Genomic DNA, 21,272 nt, shown 5'->3' with positions numbered 1-21,272 from the left:
AAATACCTTTATCTGTATAGTGTACAATTTGTAAACCATAGTAATTATGTTTTCCAAATCTACCAAATGACCAAATATACATTTCTCATTAATTGTTGTGTTTTCACTATATTTAAAATTAGATGATTGAATTCATCATTTACATATTAAATTTTTTATTTCAGTTTTATTATAGGTGATCATCCTTATAGCTTAGGTAAGTGCTGCACGTTATTTTAGCTACATTGTCATGTTACTATATACTGAACTACTAAACTACTTTTTAAGGAAATCCATTAGTAATTCGTTTTTACCACAGTTCAAGTTAAATTGGTTAATAATCCCTGTAAAATACTTTTTATTCCATTGTGTTATTGCTGATATGATGACATATCAGCAATAACACATATGATGATATATGATTTTCAGATATGAATTCAAATATTATAAGCAAATCTAAGCATTATATTTCACTGTGCTTACAGTTCCTGATTTTGATGCCGGTAAAACGTATTTGTACAAGTATGAGGCATTGCTCCTTGGAGGTCTGCCAGAGGATGGTTTGGCAAAAGCTGGACTCAAAGTCAGCAGCAAAATTCTCATCAGTGTCACAGCACAAAATATATACATGCTGAAGGTAAAGATAAAAATCCAATTCATGTGCAAACAACAATCTTCTCACTATTACAATGCAAACTGCCCTGTAATACACCTTTCTTTACACTGTAGCTCGTGGAACCTGAGCTCTATGAGTACAGTGGTGTCTGGCCAAATGGTCCTTTAAACCCTGCAACCAAGTTGACTTTAGCCCTGGCAGCTCAGCTCATGACTCCCATTAAGTTTGAGTATGCCAACGGTGTTGTTGAGAAAATATTCGCCCCTCAGGGAGTCTCAACAACTGTGCTGAATGTCTACAGGGGTATCCTGAACATCCTTCAGCTAAACATCAAGAAGACACAGAATGTCTATGAGCTGCAGGAGGTTGGTCAATAATCCTTCAGCACTGGTTATAAATCTGTTCCACAAATTTGAATCTTTTGGACGTATTCTCTTATATTAGCCTGGAACTCAGGGTCTGTGCAAGACTATCTATGGCATCACTGAAGACGAAAAGGCGGAACACATCCTTTTGACAAAGACCAGGGATCTGAACCACTGTCAGGAGAAAATCATAAAGGACATGGGCGTAGCATACACTAAGAAATGTATAAAGTGCCAGGAGGTAGATTTAAACCTATTTTGTGCCTTGCATATGTTGGCAATCTGTGAAAGCAGAAAATGTTGCTTGATCAGTCAACTATGTGATTTGTCTAAGTAGGATTCAAAGAACCTGAGAGGAGCTACAGCATACAACTACATCTTGAAGCCAGTTGCTAATGGCATTCTGATCCTGGAGGCATCCGTCAATGAGCTGATTCAATTCGCACCTTTCAGTGAGATGAACGGAGCTGCTCAGATGGAGACCAAGTATCTTGATCATACAATGAGTATGCTATAATGGCAGTCTTAGGATCTGACACAGCTGCAGATAAATAATTTTTGGTATCACTCCCAAGGCAATCCCTGGTCTTCCTTGAGATTCAACGGGCCAACATTGTACCAATTGAGGCTGAGTATCTTCACCGCGGCTCTCTCAAGTATGAGTTCTCCACTGAGCTTCTTCAGACGCCCATTCAGCTAATCAAAATCATCAATGCACAGGCCCAGGTATCATCTCAGACTCCTTTAAAGGAGTTTGTGAATTAAAACTTGTGAATCTTTCTCATTAAATAAACTATGACTGTGTTCTTAGGTTGTGGATATTCTGAATCATTTGGTTATCTACAATGTGGAGGGAATCCATGAGAATGCCCCACATAAGTTTTTGGAGCTTGTTCAGGTCCTCCGTGCAGCAACCACAGAAGATCTGGAAATGCTCTGGAGCAAATACAGAGCCAAACAAGTTTATAGGTGACCTTTGGTGTTTGAATATATGAGCCAGATTTAAAAATCCATTCATGGGGCAACTCACTTCCTTTTTTATGTTTCAGGCAGTGGATGTTGGATGCTATACCTCTCATTGGAACTCCTGTTGCACTGGCATTCATTAAGGACAAATTTCAGGCTGATGACTTGACTGTTTTTGAAGGAGCTCAGGCTTTGATTACATCAGTACACACGGTGACAGCAAATACTGAGGCCATCATGCTGGTCAAGGTGGGTAAACCATAATCCAAGATACTCTGTCAATAATAAGAATGGTCCAGGCATTGGAGATATTTGATTGTTGTTCTCTTCAAGGCCCTTGCAGCTAATGGTAAAATACTGAAGAACCCAGTTCTGCATGAGATTGTCCTCCTTGGCTATGGTACCATGATTTACAAACACTGTGCTGACGAGGTCATTTGCCCTGCTGAACTCATAAAGGTGATATAACCTTTTTCTTTTTACATTAATTTAGTATGCTGTCATCTGCACATCTACTGCACTTCTGGATAAGAAAATAGAATTTTCATTTCTCACTTTCTCCTACAGCCCATCCAGGACCTCCTTGTAGAAGCTGTGGCTAAGGATGAGACTCAGGACATCATCCTACTCCTGAAGGTTTTGGGTAATGCTGGGCACCCCAGTAGCCTTAAGTCAGTCACAAAGATATTGCCCATACATGGTACTGCAGCTGCATCTCTGCCTACAAGAGTCCATGCTGATGCCATCATGGCCTTGAGGAACATTGCAAAGAAGGAGCCCAGAAGGGTGAACACCAAAGTGTATTTGAAATGCTCTCTTAAAAAAAACAAACAACAACAACGAAAAAAACCCTCCTTTTCTTTATCCCGTATATTAGATTCAGGAATTGGCTCTTCAGCTCTACATGGATAAGACTCTTCACCCAGAGCTTCGTATGCTTGCATGCATCGTACTGTTTGAGACAAGGCCTCCAATGGGTCTGGTGACAACTCTTGCTAACATTGTGAGGACAGAGGAGAATCTTCAAGTAGCGAGCTTTACCTACTCCCATATGAAGTCAATGACTAGGAGCAGTGCTATTATCCACGCTTCAGTGTAAGGGCAATCTATGTTTCCTCTTCATAATTAAGTCTATCTGCAGTCGATCCCTGTTAGCTAAGCTCTTTTATTTGTTTTACACAGTGCTGCAGCTTGCAATGTTGCTATCAAAATCTTAAACCCAAAGCTGGACAGACTGAGCTTACGTTTCAGCAAAGCTATCCACATGGACATCTATAACAGTAAGGCCAAAGTCAAATCGGGATTATTGTTTCTGTTGTATTAAATAATTGCATTTCATCAAACTGCATTTCATTAAACACTTTGTCAGATCCCTTGATGCTTGGTGCTGCTACCAGCGCCTTCTTCATCAATGATGCTGCCACAATTTTGCCTAAATCTATTGTGGCTAAGGCCAGTGCTTACCTTGCTGGAGCTGCTGCTGATGTTCTGGAGGTAACGGATAAAAAGAGGACCTGCCCTCAAAGTAATACAATTACTAATTTTGAAGATCTTTTTTAAATATGAAGATTTTTCCCAGGTTGGAGTAAGAACTGAGGGACTCCAGGAAGCTCTTCTGAAAAACCCTGCAGTTACTGAGAGTGCTGACAGAATCACCAAGATGAAGCGTGTCATTAAAGCTGTAAAAGAAATAAACTATCAAGAGATAGTCAGCAAATAAAAGGACAGATTATAATACGATATAACTGGATGGCGCTGACATGATAAGTGTGTTTTTGTATTTTACCTCTGTCCATAGCTCTCTGACTGGAAGTCTCTGCCAAACAGCAAACCTCTGGCCTCTGTCTATGTCAAGTTCTTTGGACAAGAACTTGCATTTGCCAACATTGACAAAGCCTGGATTGACCAGGCTATTGCGGTATGATTCAAAAGGCCTCAACCTCCAAACCACATTCATTAAAAAAAATGCTGCTAATGATTTTGTGAGAAAAAGAATAGTTATGATAAATTCTTCCCCTGCAGCTCGCCTCCGAACCCTCTGTTCAGGCATTTGGTAGGAACGCGTTGAAGACTCTGCTGACTGGTGCCTCCCTGCACTACACAAAGCCTCTGCTGGCTACTGAAATGCGACGCATCATGCCTACAGCTGCTGGACTTCCTATGGAGCTTAGTTTGTACACTGCTGCAGTGGCTGCTGCAGCTGTTCAGGGTGAGCATGTAGCTACAAAACAGAGGAACCAACCAACTCACTAATAAAATAAAAAACAGTAAATACAAACCCTAAGAAAAAGTATGTATAGTATGTATGCTATGTACATGTGCAAGGTGAATGTATACTTGTGCAAGGTAAATATAAAGTAATATATCACAGATTATGGGTAGCATATTGCACATTTGATCAATATTGTACAAATAGTAGCAAAATGGACGATTAATGATTTATGGTGAGTTAAGGAACCTAATAGCCTGGTGATAAAAACTGTCTTTTAGTCTTGGAGTGCATTTAGTCATGTCTCCTGTACCACCTGCCAGATGGTAGGAGGCGGAATGGTCTGTGTGCTGGATGGCTGACACCTACAGTCACCCTGTCCCAGTTACCTACTTTGCCATGTGGGATGTGGAACCAAAAGCTTTAAAAATATACTGCTAATAGATAACAGGATTTATTCGTTTTCTTAGTGAAGGCCACCACAACACCAGATCTGCCTCAAAACTTCCATGTTGCACATTTACTGAAGACAAACATAGAGCTTGAAACTGAGATCAGACCAAGGTAGATACATCATCTCACACTAAATTAAAATGTTAATTATAATTCCAAATCATTTTAATTTAAATTCTTTAGCACAATTTGACATGGTAACAAAATGTAAAATACAAATGTCGTTTCCATCTAGCATTGCTGTGAACACATATGCTGTGATGGGTGTCAACACCGCTATACTCCAGGCTGCAATCCTATCAAGAGCTAAGCTCCACTCCGTTCTGCCTGCTAAATTTGCTGCAAGACTTGATATCACTGAAGGCAACTTTAAGATTGAAGCTATTCCTGTTCCAATGCCTGAACATATTGCAGCTGTGCAGTAAGGCTTGCATTTTGGTTCACTTTGTACCCCTTAAATTATTGTATTCCTTGTATGATGTGTTTATCTTTAGAGCTCACATAATACTAATTAAGGTATTGTTCTTTCAACAGTGTTGAGACTCTTGTTGTGGCAAGAAATGTTGAGGATCTTGCTGCAGCAAGAATCACTCCCATCATTCCGGCCAAAGTCTTGCACCCCATCTCAAGGGAGCTTCTCACATCTAAGATTGCTTCTGCTACTGATAGCTTGGTGAGCTTTAAATGTGGTCTTTTGAGACTTCTACAATATCACTAACACTTAATAGATGACTATACTTAATGTCTTTTCATAGCCATTATCCTCAGAGATTATTTTCCAGGATCCTGCAACAGCAATTATAAAACCCAAGGCAGCCCACTTTCACAAGAAGTACACTGTTAAAGCTGCTGCCATTGGACTGAAAAGCTGTTTCAAGGTGACCACTGAAAATGCTGCTTTTCTCAGAAACATTGCTCTATACAAACTGGCAGGAAGACACTCTGTTGTTCTTTCTTGGAAAGCGAGTAAGTACTCAGAACAAAGCCCTTCTTATAGAAGCAATGTGCATTAAGAAAACACAATTATTTAATGATGCTTTCAGTTGCAGGTGAGGCCATTGAGAGACTGGAGATGGAAATTCAAGTTGGACCAAAGGCTGCAGAGAAGCTCATTAAGCAAATCAATTTGAGTGAAGAAAAAATCACTGAGCAAACACCTGTCTTAAGGAAGCTCAAGAAAATCCTGGCTCCTGGTCTGAGGAACAACACTGTGTTCTCATCATCTAGCTCCAGCAAATCTCACTCAAGCCTTTGTTCCAAGTCTTCTTCTGGTTCTTCTAGCTGTTTAACTCATGCAAGTGGGAAAGCCATTGCTGTAGTAGCTTCGGCTGGCAGCAGTAGTAGTAAAAGCCGGAGCAGCAGCAGCAGCGGTGGCAGCAGTAGCGGCGGCAGCAGCAGCGGCAGAGGCAGCAGCAGATCCAGTTCATCAAGATCTGTGAGTAGGTCTTCCAGGTCCAGTTCTGCATCAAGCCTTGCATCACTCTTCAGTGCTAGCTCAAGTTCCTCTCACTTCAGTGCTCATTTCTCAAAGGTAAATGCCTTTTTTTTTTTTTATGACTTTTCATGGATGAACATGAATGTGTTACCATTTTAAAAGGGAAATGTGACAAAAAATATTTCTTCACAACAGAGAGTGACTTATCCCCACAACTTCCAGAAGAACCACAAGAAACAGGTACATTTACGGTAGACAACATGTCGCAGTTGGTTTCAGGTTGGTCTTCAGCTTTAACATAATATTGTTGTAGGCTCTCACTTCTCAAGCCACCTCAACGAGACTTTCCAGGAGCACTAGCAGTGCCTCAAGCTTTGAGGCCATGTACAGACAGGTAAATGTTGAAAATCATGGAATCTTAAATAATAAAAAAATATTTTTACTCTTTTCACTGCTGGGTTTGATGATGAACAGTATTTATATAAAATAATGATCCATCCCATAGAACAAATTTCTTGGCAGTAAGACTGCTCCTTCCTTTGCCATCATCTTCCGTGCTGTAAGAGCTGACAACAAGCTACAAGGGTACCAACTGGCTGCCTACTGGGACAGACATACAGCCAGAATTCAGTTTATTCTGGCTGCCCTGGCTGCTAATGACTACTGGAAGCTCTGTGCTGATGGAGTTCTGCTTAGCAAGCACAAAGTCACAGTAAGCCACTGGTTTGCATATATTAGATCTATGACAAAAACACTAAAAAACACTATCCATAAAACCAGCATCCTATAGCCACATCTGATGTCTCTCAATAGGCCAAAATTGCTTGGGGAGCAGAGTGCAAGCAGTACAGCACAATGATCACAGCTGAGACTGGTCTGGTTGGTCTGAACCCTGCAGCTCGCATCAGAGTGGCCTGGGACATATTGCCTCATTCCCTTAAACACTGGTCGAAGAGGTTTGAGACCTCATACATTCCGTTTAAGTTTAATTACATGTAATAATGACTATGTAAAATGCCTGCTGTTTGATTTCTTTTACAGGGCATATTACTACATTCCTGATTCTTTGCTGAATGGCATGATTGAGGGAAAGAATAATAATAACCCCAAGCAGGTCTCAATAACTGCAGTTGCAACATCTGACAAAACCCTCGACATCATTTGGAAAACACCTAGAGTATGAGTAATCATGTTGTTCTCAATAAGCAATTTAATAGATATAAACAACACAAATAAATGACCATTGGTGTAAACCACAAATTTCTAATAACTGTCAATTGTTCTTTCTACAGCGCACAGTCTATAAGCAGGGTTGGCGTCTTCCGATCACACTTCCAATCGATGAAATATCAGGCCTCAGCATTTTCAGTGACATCACTGATAAAGTCCAGCACTTGTTTTACAAGGCTGGTGCAGGTAATTGGTGACCTCATTATCCAACAGGATAGCGTCGGCAGTATTTTCCACTGTGTGCTTAAGATTAGACCTATTACTTTGTCACAGCTGAATGTAGCTTCGCCGGAGACACACTGACCACGTTCAATAAGAGAAGATACCATAACGAGATGCCCCTGTCCTGCTACCAGGTTTTGGCAAAGGATTGCACTGATGAGATGAAGTTCATGGTTCTGCTGAAAAAGGACCATATTGAACAGAACAATCTCAATGTGAAAATTGCTGACATGTGAGTGTTAATTACAAAGAGACAAACAGTTTTTTTAATAGTTTTTAATTCCACAAAACTGAATAACATTTTTATTTCTGTAATTGCAGCGATATTGACCTGTACCCAAAGAACACAGAAGTCATTCTAAATGTCAATGGGATGGAAATACCCATTAACAACCTCCCATACCATCATCCTACAGGTTTTTACTCACACCACACGCCACAGCTCATGGCTTCTATACCCTTAAGATCTTCACTCGCTTCAATGTAGTATATTAGCTTAGAGGAAACGATTATACTGATTTTCATTACAGCTAAAATTCATATCAGACCAAAGGGTGAAGGGATCTCTATATATGCTCCCAGCCACGGCCTTCATGAGGTCTTCTTCGACAAAAACTCATGGAAGGTAAAATGGACCAAAACTATTTTAAAGTGTATGTATTTTTTATGTAAAGTAATTTCCATACATTAAATGTTAGCTCTGGAAAAAAAGAAAAATGGCACAACTTCACATTTGTCGTCTGTCAAATACTCTACTGTCCTATCTGATCTTGACATTCAGGTTCATGTTGTGGACTGGATGAAGGGACAAACCTGTGGACTATGTGGAAAAGCTGATGGAGAAGTCAGACAGGAATATCGCACACCCAGTGGACGCTTGACCAATAATACAGTTAGCTACGCTCATTCCTGGGTTCTGCCAGCTGAGAGCTGCCGGGACACAGTTGGTGAGACACAATTCACTGTGGAATCCTTTTTACAAGTCATTGTCATGCTAATGTTCCGCCTCTTTTTAGGCCACTTCGACTTTATTTGACTGTGCACACAGTAAAAAGAAGGCTTTAATTAATGTGATGATGCACTGAATCAGATGCTCACTTTATCTATTCCCTCATTCTCCTAGAGTGTCGTATGAATTTTGAATCTGTGCAGTTGGAGAAACAGGTTAACAGCCACGGCGAGGAACCCAAATGCTTCTCGGTTGAGCCTGTGCTACGCTGCCTGCCTGGCTGCTTCCCTGTAAAGACCACCACTGTCACCGTTGGCTTCCACTGTCTGCTTACTGGTGAGTGTAAGTGTCAGTAATTTAAATCGAGGGAAAACACACTGTACTGCATCAACTGTAACTGTTCTACTCATTTCGCCTTAACAGATTCTGCCCAAAACCACCAAGAGACTCCAAGGAGCATGTATAATAAGAGCGTGGACGTGAAGGAAACAGCAGAAGCTCACCTAGCCTGCAGCTGCACTGCTCAGTGCGCTTAATAACATTTTTTGGTAATATTTGATTGTAATTTTAAATAAACTGTATTTCAAAGTTGTTTACAGAACGGTATTGATACCATGGTGGATTTGTATAACTGCAAATCTGCATGCAATAAAAAACCCTACTGTTACAATTCTCTGAACTAAACCGTATCAGTATCTGGATCTACTGTAGATACATGTAAAACCAGCACGGTTGTATCAATATTTAGTTACGATGCTTGTATGCAGTATGCAAACCACGACATCAGAACCCGAGACACCTGAATAATCACATCACATTACAGCACAAAAACATTTGCATAATTGGTGTAAATGACAAAACTATTTGAGAAATTCGTCTTACCAATATTGCAGAAGTGCAAAAGGAGAGAAAGTTAACATCTTTGGTCAATGTATCATCTACATTTCCAATATACATTTAAATAAAGTATTTTGGCTCCACACAAACTAATCAGTATACCGTAAAGTTACAGTAGGTTTTATAGTAGGATATACTAATCAATGTTAATGTTGACCAATATCTAAAGCTCCAAAACAGTGATAATGTAATTTGTAATTTGTTTGTTCAACAGAAATTTCTGGTAAATTGCTTATTCACAATCTGGCGTACCCCCATTTCATCCATTTTGATAGCTGACACTGGCCACCGAAGCTCAATGTGAACAGCCAGCAGTTGCAGTGTTGTCTCTAACAGTAGCCAATGAAAATCAAATGACAAGAAATTTCTAGTGTTCCATAGATTTATGATGCTTTCAAGATAGTAAGACTATCACATTCCTATTTTAAGAATTAGTCTGATATGTCCATATAAAGCCACTAAAATAAATACATAAATCAAAAGAACTTTACATTCACGCTGACATTCAGGATCTACTACACGTTTTATAATCTGTGTTAAATCTTAAAGCCTTCCAATTGATATAGTTTTTTTTGGATTGGATTCAGAAAAACAGCAACATGAAATCTACATTCTGAGACAGTTGATAAGAATAACATAAAAAAACATTACATTTAATATAAACACCAGCATACTGGCTATTTCAGTGGCAGCATTAACCCATAAGAACTTAACTTATGTTGCACAACTTTATTGTCAAAAACATTATACTCAAACCTAAATGTAAACTATAATTTGTGAGTGCTAAACCAGGGTTTGTATTACTAGATAAATAAATACATTGACCACATTATATGAAAACAAAACAGTGAGCTAAAATTCCAGGGTCATCATCGACATTCAAACGAGCTTTACCGACCACATCTAATCTGTGTCTAGGGCATCCACATTTGCTTTCTACAACTTCAAAAATATTAGACCCGGCCGTTCTGTATATGCAACCAAACTTATAGTTTGCCCACTGGTCATATTTTGTCTTATACCACATGGAAATACGACAAATCCTCCACAATTTATAGGCATTAACATAAATCCTGATTTGGAAGATAAAAGCTTTTTGCTTCATATGGAGCTATTCATTACGTGTGTGTGACTGCTGTAATCTTCACTGTCGTTCCACCACGTGGGCTGAGCTGGAACATTTCCATTACAAAAGACGTTTGATTCTTCAACATGCTTGCTGCTTCTCTTTGGTTTAGTTGAGCTGAAATCACATTTCAAAGTGTCAAAGGCATCATATTTAACTTCATTTACAGGTGCGTTATTTCTCATTAATTTTACAATTTCAGTTGTAATAAAGTAATACAATTTCTCCCCAGTGCATCCAAAGTTACAGTACCTGTTAAAAAGTGTGTGATACATTTCAGCTGTGGATTGTGATGTGAGTGGGACACATCTCTGTGTGGGAGAGGCTGTGCCAGATTGGCATTTGATGAGCTGTTCTGTGGCCGACCCAGCACTCACCTCTGTTTTAGCTGCTGAGAAAATATTCAGTGTATTACCATCACTAAAATATATTATTTACTGTTATTATTTTACAGTTTAGTAGTTTTTCACAAACCCTCTACTGTTAGTCACTTACATATTAAAAAGGCACTTTTAGACTTTGACATCTGGGGTTTCTGTGAGTCTGCAAATGGACTCATGTTTAAAAACTGGTGTTTGAGCCACATTGCACGATCCTCCTCAAAGGTTTTCCTCTGCAATTTGAACAAGATACAATTCATCAAAACAGTCAAATGAGAGACATAATAAATTCAACTTGGCACACAGCTGTGTAGCATACAACTGTTTTACTTAGACATAAATGTCCTCTGATTCTATTTCATAGTAATTTTGGTGAAAATTTCTGAGTTTTTAAAATCACCTCATAGCTCAATCTTATGGCTGCTTCTGTAAAGTTCTTCCTCTCTCTCTCAAAGATCTTTCTCTGTTCCTCTAGTGTCTTCCACTCCTGTTTGAGGCGTTCATTCTCCTGCAGCATGTAGCAGTCACTAAGCAGGGATGCCGCCTCCTCATCACACGTGGAGCATAACTGCTGCTACAAGCACAGAGAGAACGTCAAAGTCACTGTATACTGTACTGTAAGAAATTAATACGACATCCTCAAACACAAAATCCAGGTATTAATTTCAGTGTAAATTCAGTCCTACCTGTAGGAGCTGCTGTTGTGTTTGAATAAAGTCTTTGCACTGCTGAATCTCCAGCTTTAGTCTGTCTTTCTCCTCCTCATGAGTCTCTTGTGGAACAGAATCAGAGCTTTTAGTCTCATCCATCTGGGACGAAGACGCTAAACACACAAAACAGATATTCAGTTATTCACTTATAATAAAGCTTTGAGCACGAGTTCAAGCAGAAAGACACTTGTCCACCACCTTTTCTCAACATCACACTAAGGCTTTTCCAAATGTAAACCACCTTACCTATGTTGTCTCTTTCTGCTGTGATTGCCATTTTTACCACATCCCAGCCTTATCCCTCCACCACCCCACCACCACCACCAGTGTCAAGGCTCTAGGGTATTCAGCTCTTAAGTTGTTTTTATAGGGCTCCAGTCCTCTTCTATTTAATTAGGGACAATGCCAAAATCTCTTTTTGGGTTCAAGAATTCATTAAAATCCCCAAAACTCATTATGAAGATTTAAACAGTGACAGTGTGTTGTGTGCAGAGTACCTTGGCTGTCTAGTCTTTCTACGTGGCTCTTGAGTCTTCTCCACTGGAGGCGAATACTGTTGGTCAGCTTCTCCCGAGCGTGAACACAATACGACTCTACACTTTCCTTACTGGAATTAAATATTTCCTCATCTTCCTCCAGCTCGGCCTACAATGATAATGAAAATAAATTTAAGTGGTTGACACATCAGTCAAAAAAGATTGATTTCCAAACATGAGAGTGTTTACCAGCAGTGAAATAGAATATGATTTATTCGAGCTGTGGCTCTTTGGTGTGTTTGTCTGTGTCTGCTATTTAAGGATGGTTTCTATATAAATACTAAATCTAATACAAAGAGGAGAAAGGGAGTAAATATTAAATCTGAATGTAAATCTAAATGGCACCAGATAAGAGACCAGTTAGGGTCAGCATCAAAAAAAAATTTTTTTTTGGCGCAAACAAATGTATTCATGGCACAGTCCAAAAAGAACTAAAAGCTGATTAAACTGATAGTTTTAATGTCAAGAAAATTGATTTTTATTTGATCAGACAGACTAATTTAAATCATAATTATAACATGAGCAAATGTCTTAAAGCTTGTATGTTGCTTGATACTAATATTTATATTAAAAGCTATTAAAATCATTGTTTGCAACAGAAACTCAACAATTGGCATTCACAATGAAACCTATCAAATTATACCAATACATAATGCATACATTATGTGCTTTGACAAGAAAACAACAGGAAATACCACATATCACATCATATAAAAATACACGGATAATCAACAAATAAAAACTAGTTATCTGACCTGTATGAAACCATCTTCACTTTTATCCCCTTTCAGCAGTGGTTTCTTTGAATTTAAAATTGAAACGATGTCTTTTTTCATCTGTTGCAACACTTTTCTCAACTCTGCATTTTCCAGCACTAGCTCCCTCTGACGAGTGTCGTAGTCGCTGAGCAGAGTCTTATACATATCCCCCTCATGCCTGGGGACACAATGTGAGTTTTTATTTAATAATCACAATGACAAAGTCCCATTTCTACAGAGGAAACTGATAACCTATCATTAGGCACTGTCAGCTATAACTAAAGCTTATGTATGTATGCAAAATGTTTAAATTTCTCTGACCATGCAGTTTATTTCTCCCGTGGTCTTGGATGTTTTTTATTTATAAAAGAAAATGTTTCTGCTTACTTCGCCTCTGTCTTTTCAGTTTTCCAAAGGCTTCTTTTCCCATCAGCTCTTCCAATGCTATTTAATACATCAATGCCTACAGAGCAAGAATGACAAACAGAAAATAAGAAAATTATGCCATTAGAATTTCTGTTGTGTGTATACAAGATGCTGGTTTAGTATCATGTAAAGCATGACGCCAAAACAGATGTAACCTGGCTTCTTCTCTTTTTTGTCAACCAGAAATTGATTAAGACGCTCTTTCAGTTTGTTATATTCTCTTTCCTTTCTTTTCATCTCATGATTGTACTGACTGGCACGGCTTGCAACAATGTTCTGAAGTTTTTGCACCTGTCAAGAGGGACATAAAACATGCAAATGTAGATCACTATTTACATGCTTGATACAGACATAGGGGTCCTGACTGGTTTCTAAATCAGTACCTCTTCTTTTTCATTTTTTAGGCAGTTTTGCAAACTTTTCACTTTCAGGTGCAGCTGTCGTTCTCTCTCAAGAAGTCCTGTGTTTTCTCTTTTGGAAAGTTCAAGCTGCTCCTAAAATAACATGGACAAAATGACAAACAGTATGAAAAAAAATGTTATCAAAAAAAAAAAATGTATTTGTAGGCAAATTCATCATTATTTTACATTGTATTCCTAAAGACTGTTTATCTAAATGTTTGTATTTAAAGACAATAGTAAGGAATCACTGGCTGTAAATGTTACTGTGCCTTGAGCTGGGTGCTCGTGAACTGCAAGTGGTCCACATTGCTAGTTGACTTCAGCTGCTCCACTTCCATGTTTTCCAAGGTTCGAAGTCCCTTGCGGTGTAGCTGAATCAGGTCATACATGCAATTTAGCACAGCCACAACATTTAGGTCTGAGCTGCTGGCTGCCTCTGTCCAAACTGGTGGAAGGCCAAAAGAGGACACCTCCTGTAAAACCAAGAATGTAGCCAAAAAAAAGGAACCAAGAATGGGGTCATTACAGTCAGCTATCATTAGCCAACTTTTAAAACTAACCTCAGTGCTATCTGAGGATATCTAGCATATCAACATTATTCTGCAGTCTTTCATTAGATTTTATAAGGAGTATTTTGATCCTAAATGGTCACTCTTCAGAGTCAAAAGCTTGCGGTTGACCCTGGTGCAAATGTCCTAGACAACTAGATATTTACATAGAAAAATGTAGATGTACATAAAAAGACTATACTAATACCACATCAAAGACTCGTGTAGGGGTACCAACCTGATTGATGTGTGTCAGACATTCTTGCACATTATGCTCTGTGCAAAAGGTACTGGGCATGTAGGACTTCTTGTGCGATGGCAGCAGTGATTGGCTAAATTGCCTCAGGGGGGTTGTTCTACATTCAGCAGCACTGCTGTGAAAGTCCTTGACTTCATAGAAAAAGAAAATCTGTCAAAAATATATAATACATGCCATCTATGCCAATTTGTTAATGACTAGCAAGAAAAGTAAAACTATTTTCATACAGCATATTACGATAACAGTTTTCCTAACATCTGCACAGTGCAACAGATAACTGTTCTACCTTTTCATTTTTAATATGCATGCAGTGCTCACCCAAAGACACCTCTGGCATTTTTGCAGTATAGCCTATAGGCTATGTGTCTGGTTCATGTACTACATGTGCAGGACACACAAAGCTGGCCACAAGATCCACCTACGCACTCCACTCCTAAAATAGAAGTTCAGATTAACAGCGTCCGTTCATCTCTTTCTGGATTACAAGACAATAGAAAAAAGCATGCAGCAGTGAGAAGTGAAAACAACACAGCTACCTAAATAACAGCATATGAGGACCACAGATTCACATAGGCCAATTAATTCAGTCAACACAGATAAACATTTTGTGCATTCACTTTATGGATCCCTTTAATTGTTTACTAAATTCTACTTTAGCTTAGCTAGATTGTTATATTGTTGTCGTATCATACTATTGTCAAAGCAGGTAGACTATTTAAAAGGTTACAGGTTGAAGCAGCCAACCATCTTATCTCAATGCTCTTATCAACAATTGATCAGACTAATCCCAGACAGACAGTATACTGGTTTCTCTCCAGAGCGATGTACTCAAAAACATTTCCAAATCTTTTTCCTCAAGTTGGAAAAAATATCACTATCAACACACATAAAGATATTATTCAAAACTTATAGCACAATTTAAAACGCTTCATCTTTAGTCAATAGCTAAAAGAAAATGTTCAGAAGTTCCATTTAAAATGTTCATTTGAACATTTTGTGAACTTAATTTTTCATGACAACAAAGATCTGAGTCAATATAAGGGGATGCCTTTTGGATTTCAGTGACATTAATCAGACTGGTGAAACAGATGGCAACCCCAAACCACAAAGCTTAACAAGCCTGGACCCTGCTTAGACCAACTAATCAGCATGTTAACCTCACCAACCTCAACCTTTAACTCATTTTCTAAATACTTTGATACATAAAATATCCATTAGCAATTTTCAAAAGAGGTCTAACTGTTTATGTATTTTTATAGTTGGTGGTCTGAGTTTCTAGTTTGTCAGGAAAAACAATGTGTATGTTATGTTAGACTATAGTCACTCAAGCTAAGTGTACCCAATAGTCGGATAACTGAGCATATTTTCGTTAGAGCATAAAAATGCTGGGTTATAAAAAAGTCATAATTTCAATACAATCATTTGCAGGTTTTCATTTCTGCACTAGAAAATTGAGAGTAACTGTGAAATGTGCAATATTTAAACATCTCTAGCATTGCCTGTTAATGCATGTTCACAAAGATTTAAGTGTCTTGAGAATATTGCTAATGGGGCACATAAAGTAAATGTGCAAGTCTCCAGTTGTTATATAACTGTTGACATCTGGGCCTCCTCCCACTGCATGTGCAACCTCTAGATTTTGAGAAGTTTGTCACCATTGCAATTTATTAGAGGATTAACTCTTTCTGTCTCTCCTTTTAAAAAAAAAATGTGCAAAACTTGAGGAATCTATTGCTATACAAATCTGTAACACCTTATTAGGACATATTGCACATTTTTATCCAAAAAATAGGACTTGCGCATGTATTGAATGGAACCACATAAGAATAAATCAGATATCAAATATCTAGAAACCAGCAATTGTATTAAATCTCAAAAGTGACCTTTTTAGATCATATCTATGTCTTTTTTACATAGCCATTGTCTAAAAATACGTTTTTACAGGCCTCTGGGCCATGGTGTGTGCTATTTATCAGAAATCTGAAGGTTGTGAATGAAGGTATGAGGAGACAAACTGTTAGTTTGACATATCTCAGACAAATAGCGTCAAAACTATTAAGAAAAAACAGGCTATAATATCTTTTTTGACCACAAAGCATGCTTTTAATTCAAAGTCTAAGGGTTATAGTGGGAGGAGGCTTAGGTGTCAATAAAAGTGGTTTGGCCTTTGACAGTCAAAGAATAAGGAAGTTATTGGAGAAAAGAAATCCTGTAACACATACTTTTATTCCAAAACCAAATCATCTGTATGTAATGAGTAGACTCAAATGATTATGAAGTTGGTTTGAAATATTTAGGATACAGGTAATGCGGGTAATGACAAAAACATTAATTGACCCTGTTGGCCAACTTGCATGCACTTTGGAGATTGTCCCTAACTTCAGTCTGTCATTTCCCTGCGAACCATCTGCTGGCGCAAAGCTTTTTAAAGCTTTCAAACTACGCTTCAAACACGGATCCGGGCTTAAAGAAAACACGTGTGCGCCATCAAAACATTTTTGTCCGTAATGGCAACGAATCTGGTGGAGATTAGTTTGCTACATTGAAATTTATTAAGGATGAACTTAGTGCCGGAATATCCAACGTTAAACTGTCCACACATCTTTCAGCAAGCGTTTGGACTGTACGCTACGTACAGTAAACCGTGGAGTAAGCCTCGAACACCGTAACGTTGTCGCAAATAAATTGACTCCTCAAAGTAGTCTGGCGTTAATTAACAACTAAGACCGAATTAAGTTTTGCCAATAGTATAAAATTGAGCAAATGTTATGCAGTTTTTTTAACGCAGTAGTTAACTAGTCAGTTACGCAGTGTTAACGTCCCAGCTCAAAACAATCTACTCTGGCTCCCTGAGCCAAACGAGTTCACGAATTCCCAAAAGCAGACGTTTAAAATCTCTGCGAATAAGTAAATGACTGAAATGTGACTATTAACTATTTACTTACCGTTGCCGTTTATTATGTATTTCCCAAATGATATTTGCTCTTCCACACAGAAACAGTTCCTTAAGCCATGTCGGTCGATATGACCGCACACGCCACTGCACGCAAATCAAACTGGACTCTAATTGGCCGGCTCGTTGTCTAGCAACAAAACACGGCTCAGTGTGATTGGTTGTTGTCTGTAAACAGCTTTAAGTGGGTTTTAGCCGTAATTTGTTTTATTGGCGTTTTAATTATGCCGGTATTATTACACTCACAGTGACAATGCGGGTAAATGCTGTGGTATCGTCAATGTCATTAAAATAAACAATTTTACTTTATTATATTAAAATACAATAGGAAGAAATCTAGTTGTTTTGAATTTATTGTGATATACTTTATATGAATATATACAGACAAAAAGTAACGACCAAAGTTTGTTTGTGTGTATAAAATATTCTGACCATCCAACCATGCACTTTCAAGTGAAATCAAAGTCAAAAGCAGTTTTAGTGGAAGTTTTGTTTCAAATAATAATAATAATAATAATAATAATAATAATAATAATAATAATAATAATAATAATGATAATAACATTAGACTTGGTAAAGCATAAAAAATACAGGTAAAATACTTGCTCAGTTTCTATTGCAGTTCCTGGGTTCTTTCTCATGAAATCCTACATATTGCTTACATATTGACAATGTCGTAGTTCACTGGACATGGTTCTATATATCACAGTTCTTTTTACATTTTAGACTCTACCTAGATTTGGTCTCTGACTGATTTCTCTGGATTCAGATGTTCTAAGTATATTTTTTTTGCCACAAGCCACCATGTTGTCACCTTGCCTTTGTACTGCTGGGTCAAGAAAAGTGAGACAGAGACTGGATGATAGTGGGGAGTCAGATTGCAAAGCATGTGTCTGTTTAAATAAAGCCATTAGTGTTTGATGGGGGCAGAAAGCAGCAGCTGAGGCCACAGCAAGACATTACAAATGTGATCCTGGTAGCCACGTCCACTGGGAATGACAAACCCATCCCCCATAATTACACTGGCACCACCCAGAAACAGGTCTTAGGTTACAATAAGAATACAAGCCAGTAGATCTGGATAATACAATACTTCCCCAAACGGCAAAAACCTGACACACCCAGTGTATTTTCTCTTGGAGGGAAGTTTGGATTTTCGTCAGATCTTTTCAAATCTTAGCTACATAAATCATTTTCCCCCTGTTTTTTAATTATATTACATCAACTTGTATGCCGGCATGGGATCTATTTTGCTTTGAGAAGTAGATGTTGTAAAAACAGCATTGTACAATATGCAACATTGAGTTTGAGGTTTTGACGGGGCCTTCAAGTACTTCAGTTCTCAATCAAATTGAGCATCCGTGGGATTTGCTAGAAAAACAAGTCCGTTCCATTGATGCCCCCCTTTGAAACTTCCAGGACTTCAAGATTCTGGGACTGTCAGCTTGGTGTCAGGTACCACAGCAATCTGTCAGAGGTCTAATGGAGTCCATGCCTTGACAGGTTAGGGCTGTATTGGTGGCAAAAGATTCAAGAGTTAACTGAGGCATTATATACAGAATCCAGCATCAATTCACATAGATGCTGGACATAACACAATAACCTCAAGGCACTTTACATAATAAAGTCAAGACTATAAAGTTATATAGAGAAAACCAAACAAATTAATAGGCAAACCCTAAGCAACAGTGCATGGGAAAAACTCACTTTAATGGAAGAAACCACCAACAGAACCAGGCTCAGGTGGGCAGCCAACTACCTTGACCGGTTGGTGTGAGTGGAAAGTGGAGAGAGAAAAGAAAAGAGCACAAAGAACACAAAGCAACAACTAAACATTAGATAGGTTGGGAAGACCAGTAGCTGCACACTAGAAAACACACAGCTCCAAAGCCGGGGACACCTGCAGAAAGGGACAGAGGGAGGGAGGCCGAGAAGGACAAAGACAACTACGGGGGAAAGAAGACACAAAGTTGATGTCATACGGTGGTGAAAAATAAATGTGGGGTGAGAGAAGAGGAGAGAGGGACGAGAAGAGAAAAGGAAAGGAGCTCACTGCATCGGGGAGGTGGGTCCCCCCCAGCAGTCTAAGCCTATAGCAGCATGACTATAACTAACTATAAGCTTTATCAAAGAGGAAGGTTTTAAGCCTAGACCTAAAAGTAGAGAGGGCGACTACTTCCTAAATCTGAATTTGGGAGCTGGTTTCCCAGGAGAGAAGCTTGATAGGGTAGCAGACGTCCTCTCTACTTTTAGGTCTAGGCTTAAAACCTTCCTCTTGGATAAAGAGGAAGAGATATAATTTCCTTTAGGGACTCCAGGAACCTCCAAGTCTGGGAGATTGTTAATTATTATATGATAAGAGACAATACAAAATGAGTGAGAGGTTAGCTGCTTACATATTACATTATTATATCAGCCAACACCATTTTAACATACCTGGACACAAATCTAATGACTTGAGAAATAAATTTATACACATACTGAGAAAATGTTGTATCTTTGGAACAATGACTAGCAATAGAAGCACAACTATTTGCACCACTGGATGGCAGCAAAAGCAGCCAAGTGTGTCCTTTAATATTGGCCTGGATTACTGTCAAATTGTCTGTGAATGTGTCTATCAGCCCCAGATAAACTGGTGACCTGTCCAGGGTACGGCCATTTGCCCAATGACAGCTGGGATCAGCTCCAGCACCTCTGACCTTTGACAGGATAAGCAGTTGAGATATTGGAGGAATGGATTACTGCCAAACAACACTTTCATACATTGAACCTTTACTTTGGCAAATGCTGGATTTTACTGGAAAGCAGAGAGTTCATGCCAACACTACTTTTTCTATTAACATATCATGGAATGAAAACAATTGTTAAGGAATAATGTTTTTTTATCCTCTCTTCTTTGAGGTCACTGAGAGGTAGCCCCTTTCTTACAGGAAATCCACATTCAATCAATTATGTACTCACATCTGGAAACTGCCCAGTATTCATTTAAGGATATGAATTTAAGTATTAGTAAATGACACAACAGCAAGTGAGGACCACAATTGTTTAAAAAAGAAATCTATATCATGATGGACCAAAGGCGTTTCATTCCTGGTTCTTAGATTATGTATGTTCTGTGTAGATAACAACGTTAACATTGGAACCATGTCCAGTATTTTAAAACCCAATGAGTGGGAAAAGCTGGTGTACATTGAGGTAACATGAAATTGGCTTACAGGTCAGAAAGTTGCTTTTATCTTCTGTGCTGCCAACTTTACATTACTTTTTTTACCTGGTGCCCCTTAGCTGCAGTCTGCTTCCATGGATGTTTAAAATAGCAAATAGGTGCAGACAATCTCTGCTCTTCCAGTTTTAGTTATGTTAATCTGTGAATTGTAAAGACAAACTTAATGTTTCAAACCTGTAGTAAATAAATCAGTTTTGAATACCATGTCGTACCTTAAAATAGTCAATCAGCCAATCAAGCTGCAAAGCTAAAGTAATATCATTTATAACATCAGTAATAACATTTCCTGCCCCCTCATATTAAAAGCATTAATGGGTGTCTCTAATGTGAAAGAGAAATGGAAAATGTAATTTGTAACGAAACTAAAATATTATACAAGACATCTTATGCGGAGTATTTTTGAAGGTACTTTTGAAGGTGTACCAGTTTTGTTGATCATATAGAATAATGTCAGAGGAAACAGTGTCAGGCTGCAGATATTATCTTGCTCAGCCCAGGTAACCACATGAAAAGCAGTAGATTTCAAACCTGCCAGCAGTAGTGAATAGTGAATTGTCCATTTATCTGTCCTGTGTGGGTAGGTGACAAAAGAGGTGCTTTCCCTTGCAGTGGTATTAAAGATCCA

At 38.5% G+C, this 21,272-nt stretch overlaps 2 protein-coding genes across 7 annotated transcripts; one reads left to right on the top strand and one right to left on the bottom strand.

Moving 5' to 3' along the window:
* Positions 1-490: 490 nt before the first annotated feature.
* Positions 491-8,966, top strand: LOC137131952 (vitellogenin-1-like). Its single transcript, XM_067513862.1, has 32 exons — positions 491-616; positions 709-960; positions 1,040-1,201; positions 1,298-1,446; positions 1,536-1,686; positions 1,772-1,929; positions 2,010-2,175; positions 2,260-2,385; positions 2,494-2,712; positions 2,804-3,021; positions 3,109-3,206; positions 3,296-3,420; positions 3,506-3,607; positions 3,725-3,844; positions 3,949-4,135; positions 4,606-4,699; positions 4,824-5,009; positions 5,123-5,261; positions 5,344-5,554; positions 5,632-6,119; positions 6,219-6,263; positions 6,337-6,417; positions 6,529-6,735; positions 6,837-6,979; positions 7,065-7,200; positions 7,316-7,439; positions 7,527-7,707; positions 7,797-7,891; positions 8,006-8,100; positions 8,257-8,422; positions 8,599-8,760; positions 8,848-8,966. Exons 1-32 carry the CDS (start codon positions 608-610, stop codon positions 8,958-8,960), a joined length of 4,908 nt encoding a protein of 1,635 aa, XP_067369963.1. The 5' UTR covers positions 491-607; the 3' UTR covers positions 8,961-8,966.
* A 719-nt stretch (positions 8,967-9,685) lies between these two features.
* LOC137131953 (afadin- and alpha-actinin-binding protein-like) lies at positions 9,686-17,550 on the bottom strand. 6 transcript variants are annotated; one of them, XM_067513863.1, is made up of 14 exons: positions 17,411-17,550; positions 14,784-14,898; positions 14,445-14,596; positions 13,928-14,131; positions 13,641-13,751; positions 13,413-13,548; positions 13,219-13,294; positions 12,829-13,009; positions 12,035-12,182; positions 11,514-11,650; positions 11,228-11,401; positions 10,943-11,060; positions 10,700-10,838; positions 9,686-10,564 (listed from the first exon to the last, which is right to left on the bottom strand). In XM_067513863.1, the coding sequence occupies exons 2-14, from the start codon at positions 14,800-14,802 to the stop codon at positions 10,423-10,425; spliced, it is 1,737 nt and encodes a 578-aa protein (XP_067369964.1). In that variant the 5' UTR covers positions 14,803-14,898; positions 17,411-17,550; the 3' UTR covers positions 9,686-10,422. The 6 variants fall into 6 exon arrangements, with proteins under 6 accessions (XP_067369964.1, XP_067369966.1, XP_067369967.1 ...); XM_067513865.1 differs by having other exon boundaries at positions 10,700-10,835; XM_067513866.1 differs by having other exon boundaries at positions 11,228-11,398.
* Positions 17,551-21,272: the final 3,722 nt, after the last annotated feature.

The sequence above is a fragment of the Channa argus genome, chromosome 8 (genome assembly GCF_033026475.1).
Source record: "Channa argus isolate prfri chromosome 8, Channa argus male v1.0, whole genome shotgun sequence".
Lineage (NCBI taxonomy): Eukaryota > Metazoa > Chordata > Actinopteri > Anabantiformes > Channidae > Channa > Channa argus.
Note: the sequence above shows the minus strand (reverse complement) of the source record. Positions and strands in the feature narration are given on the sequence as shown.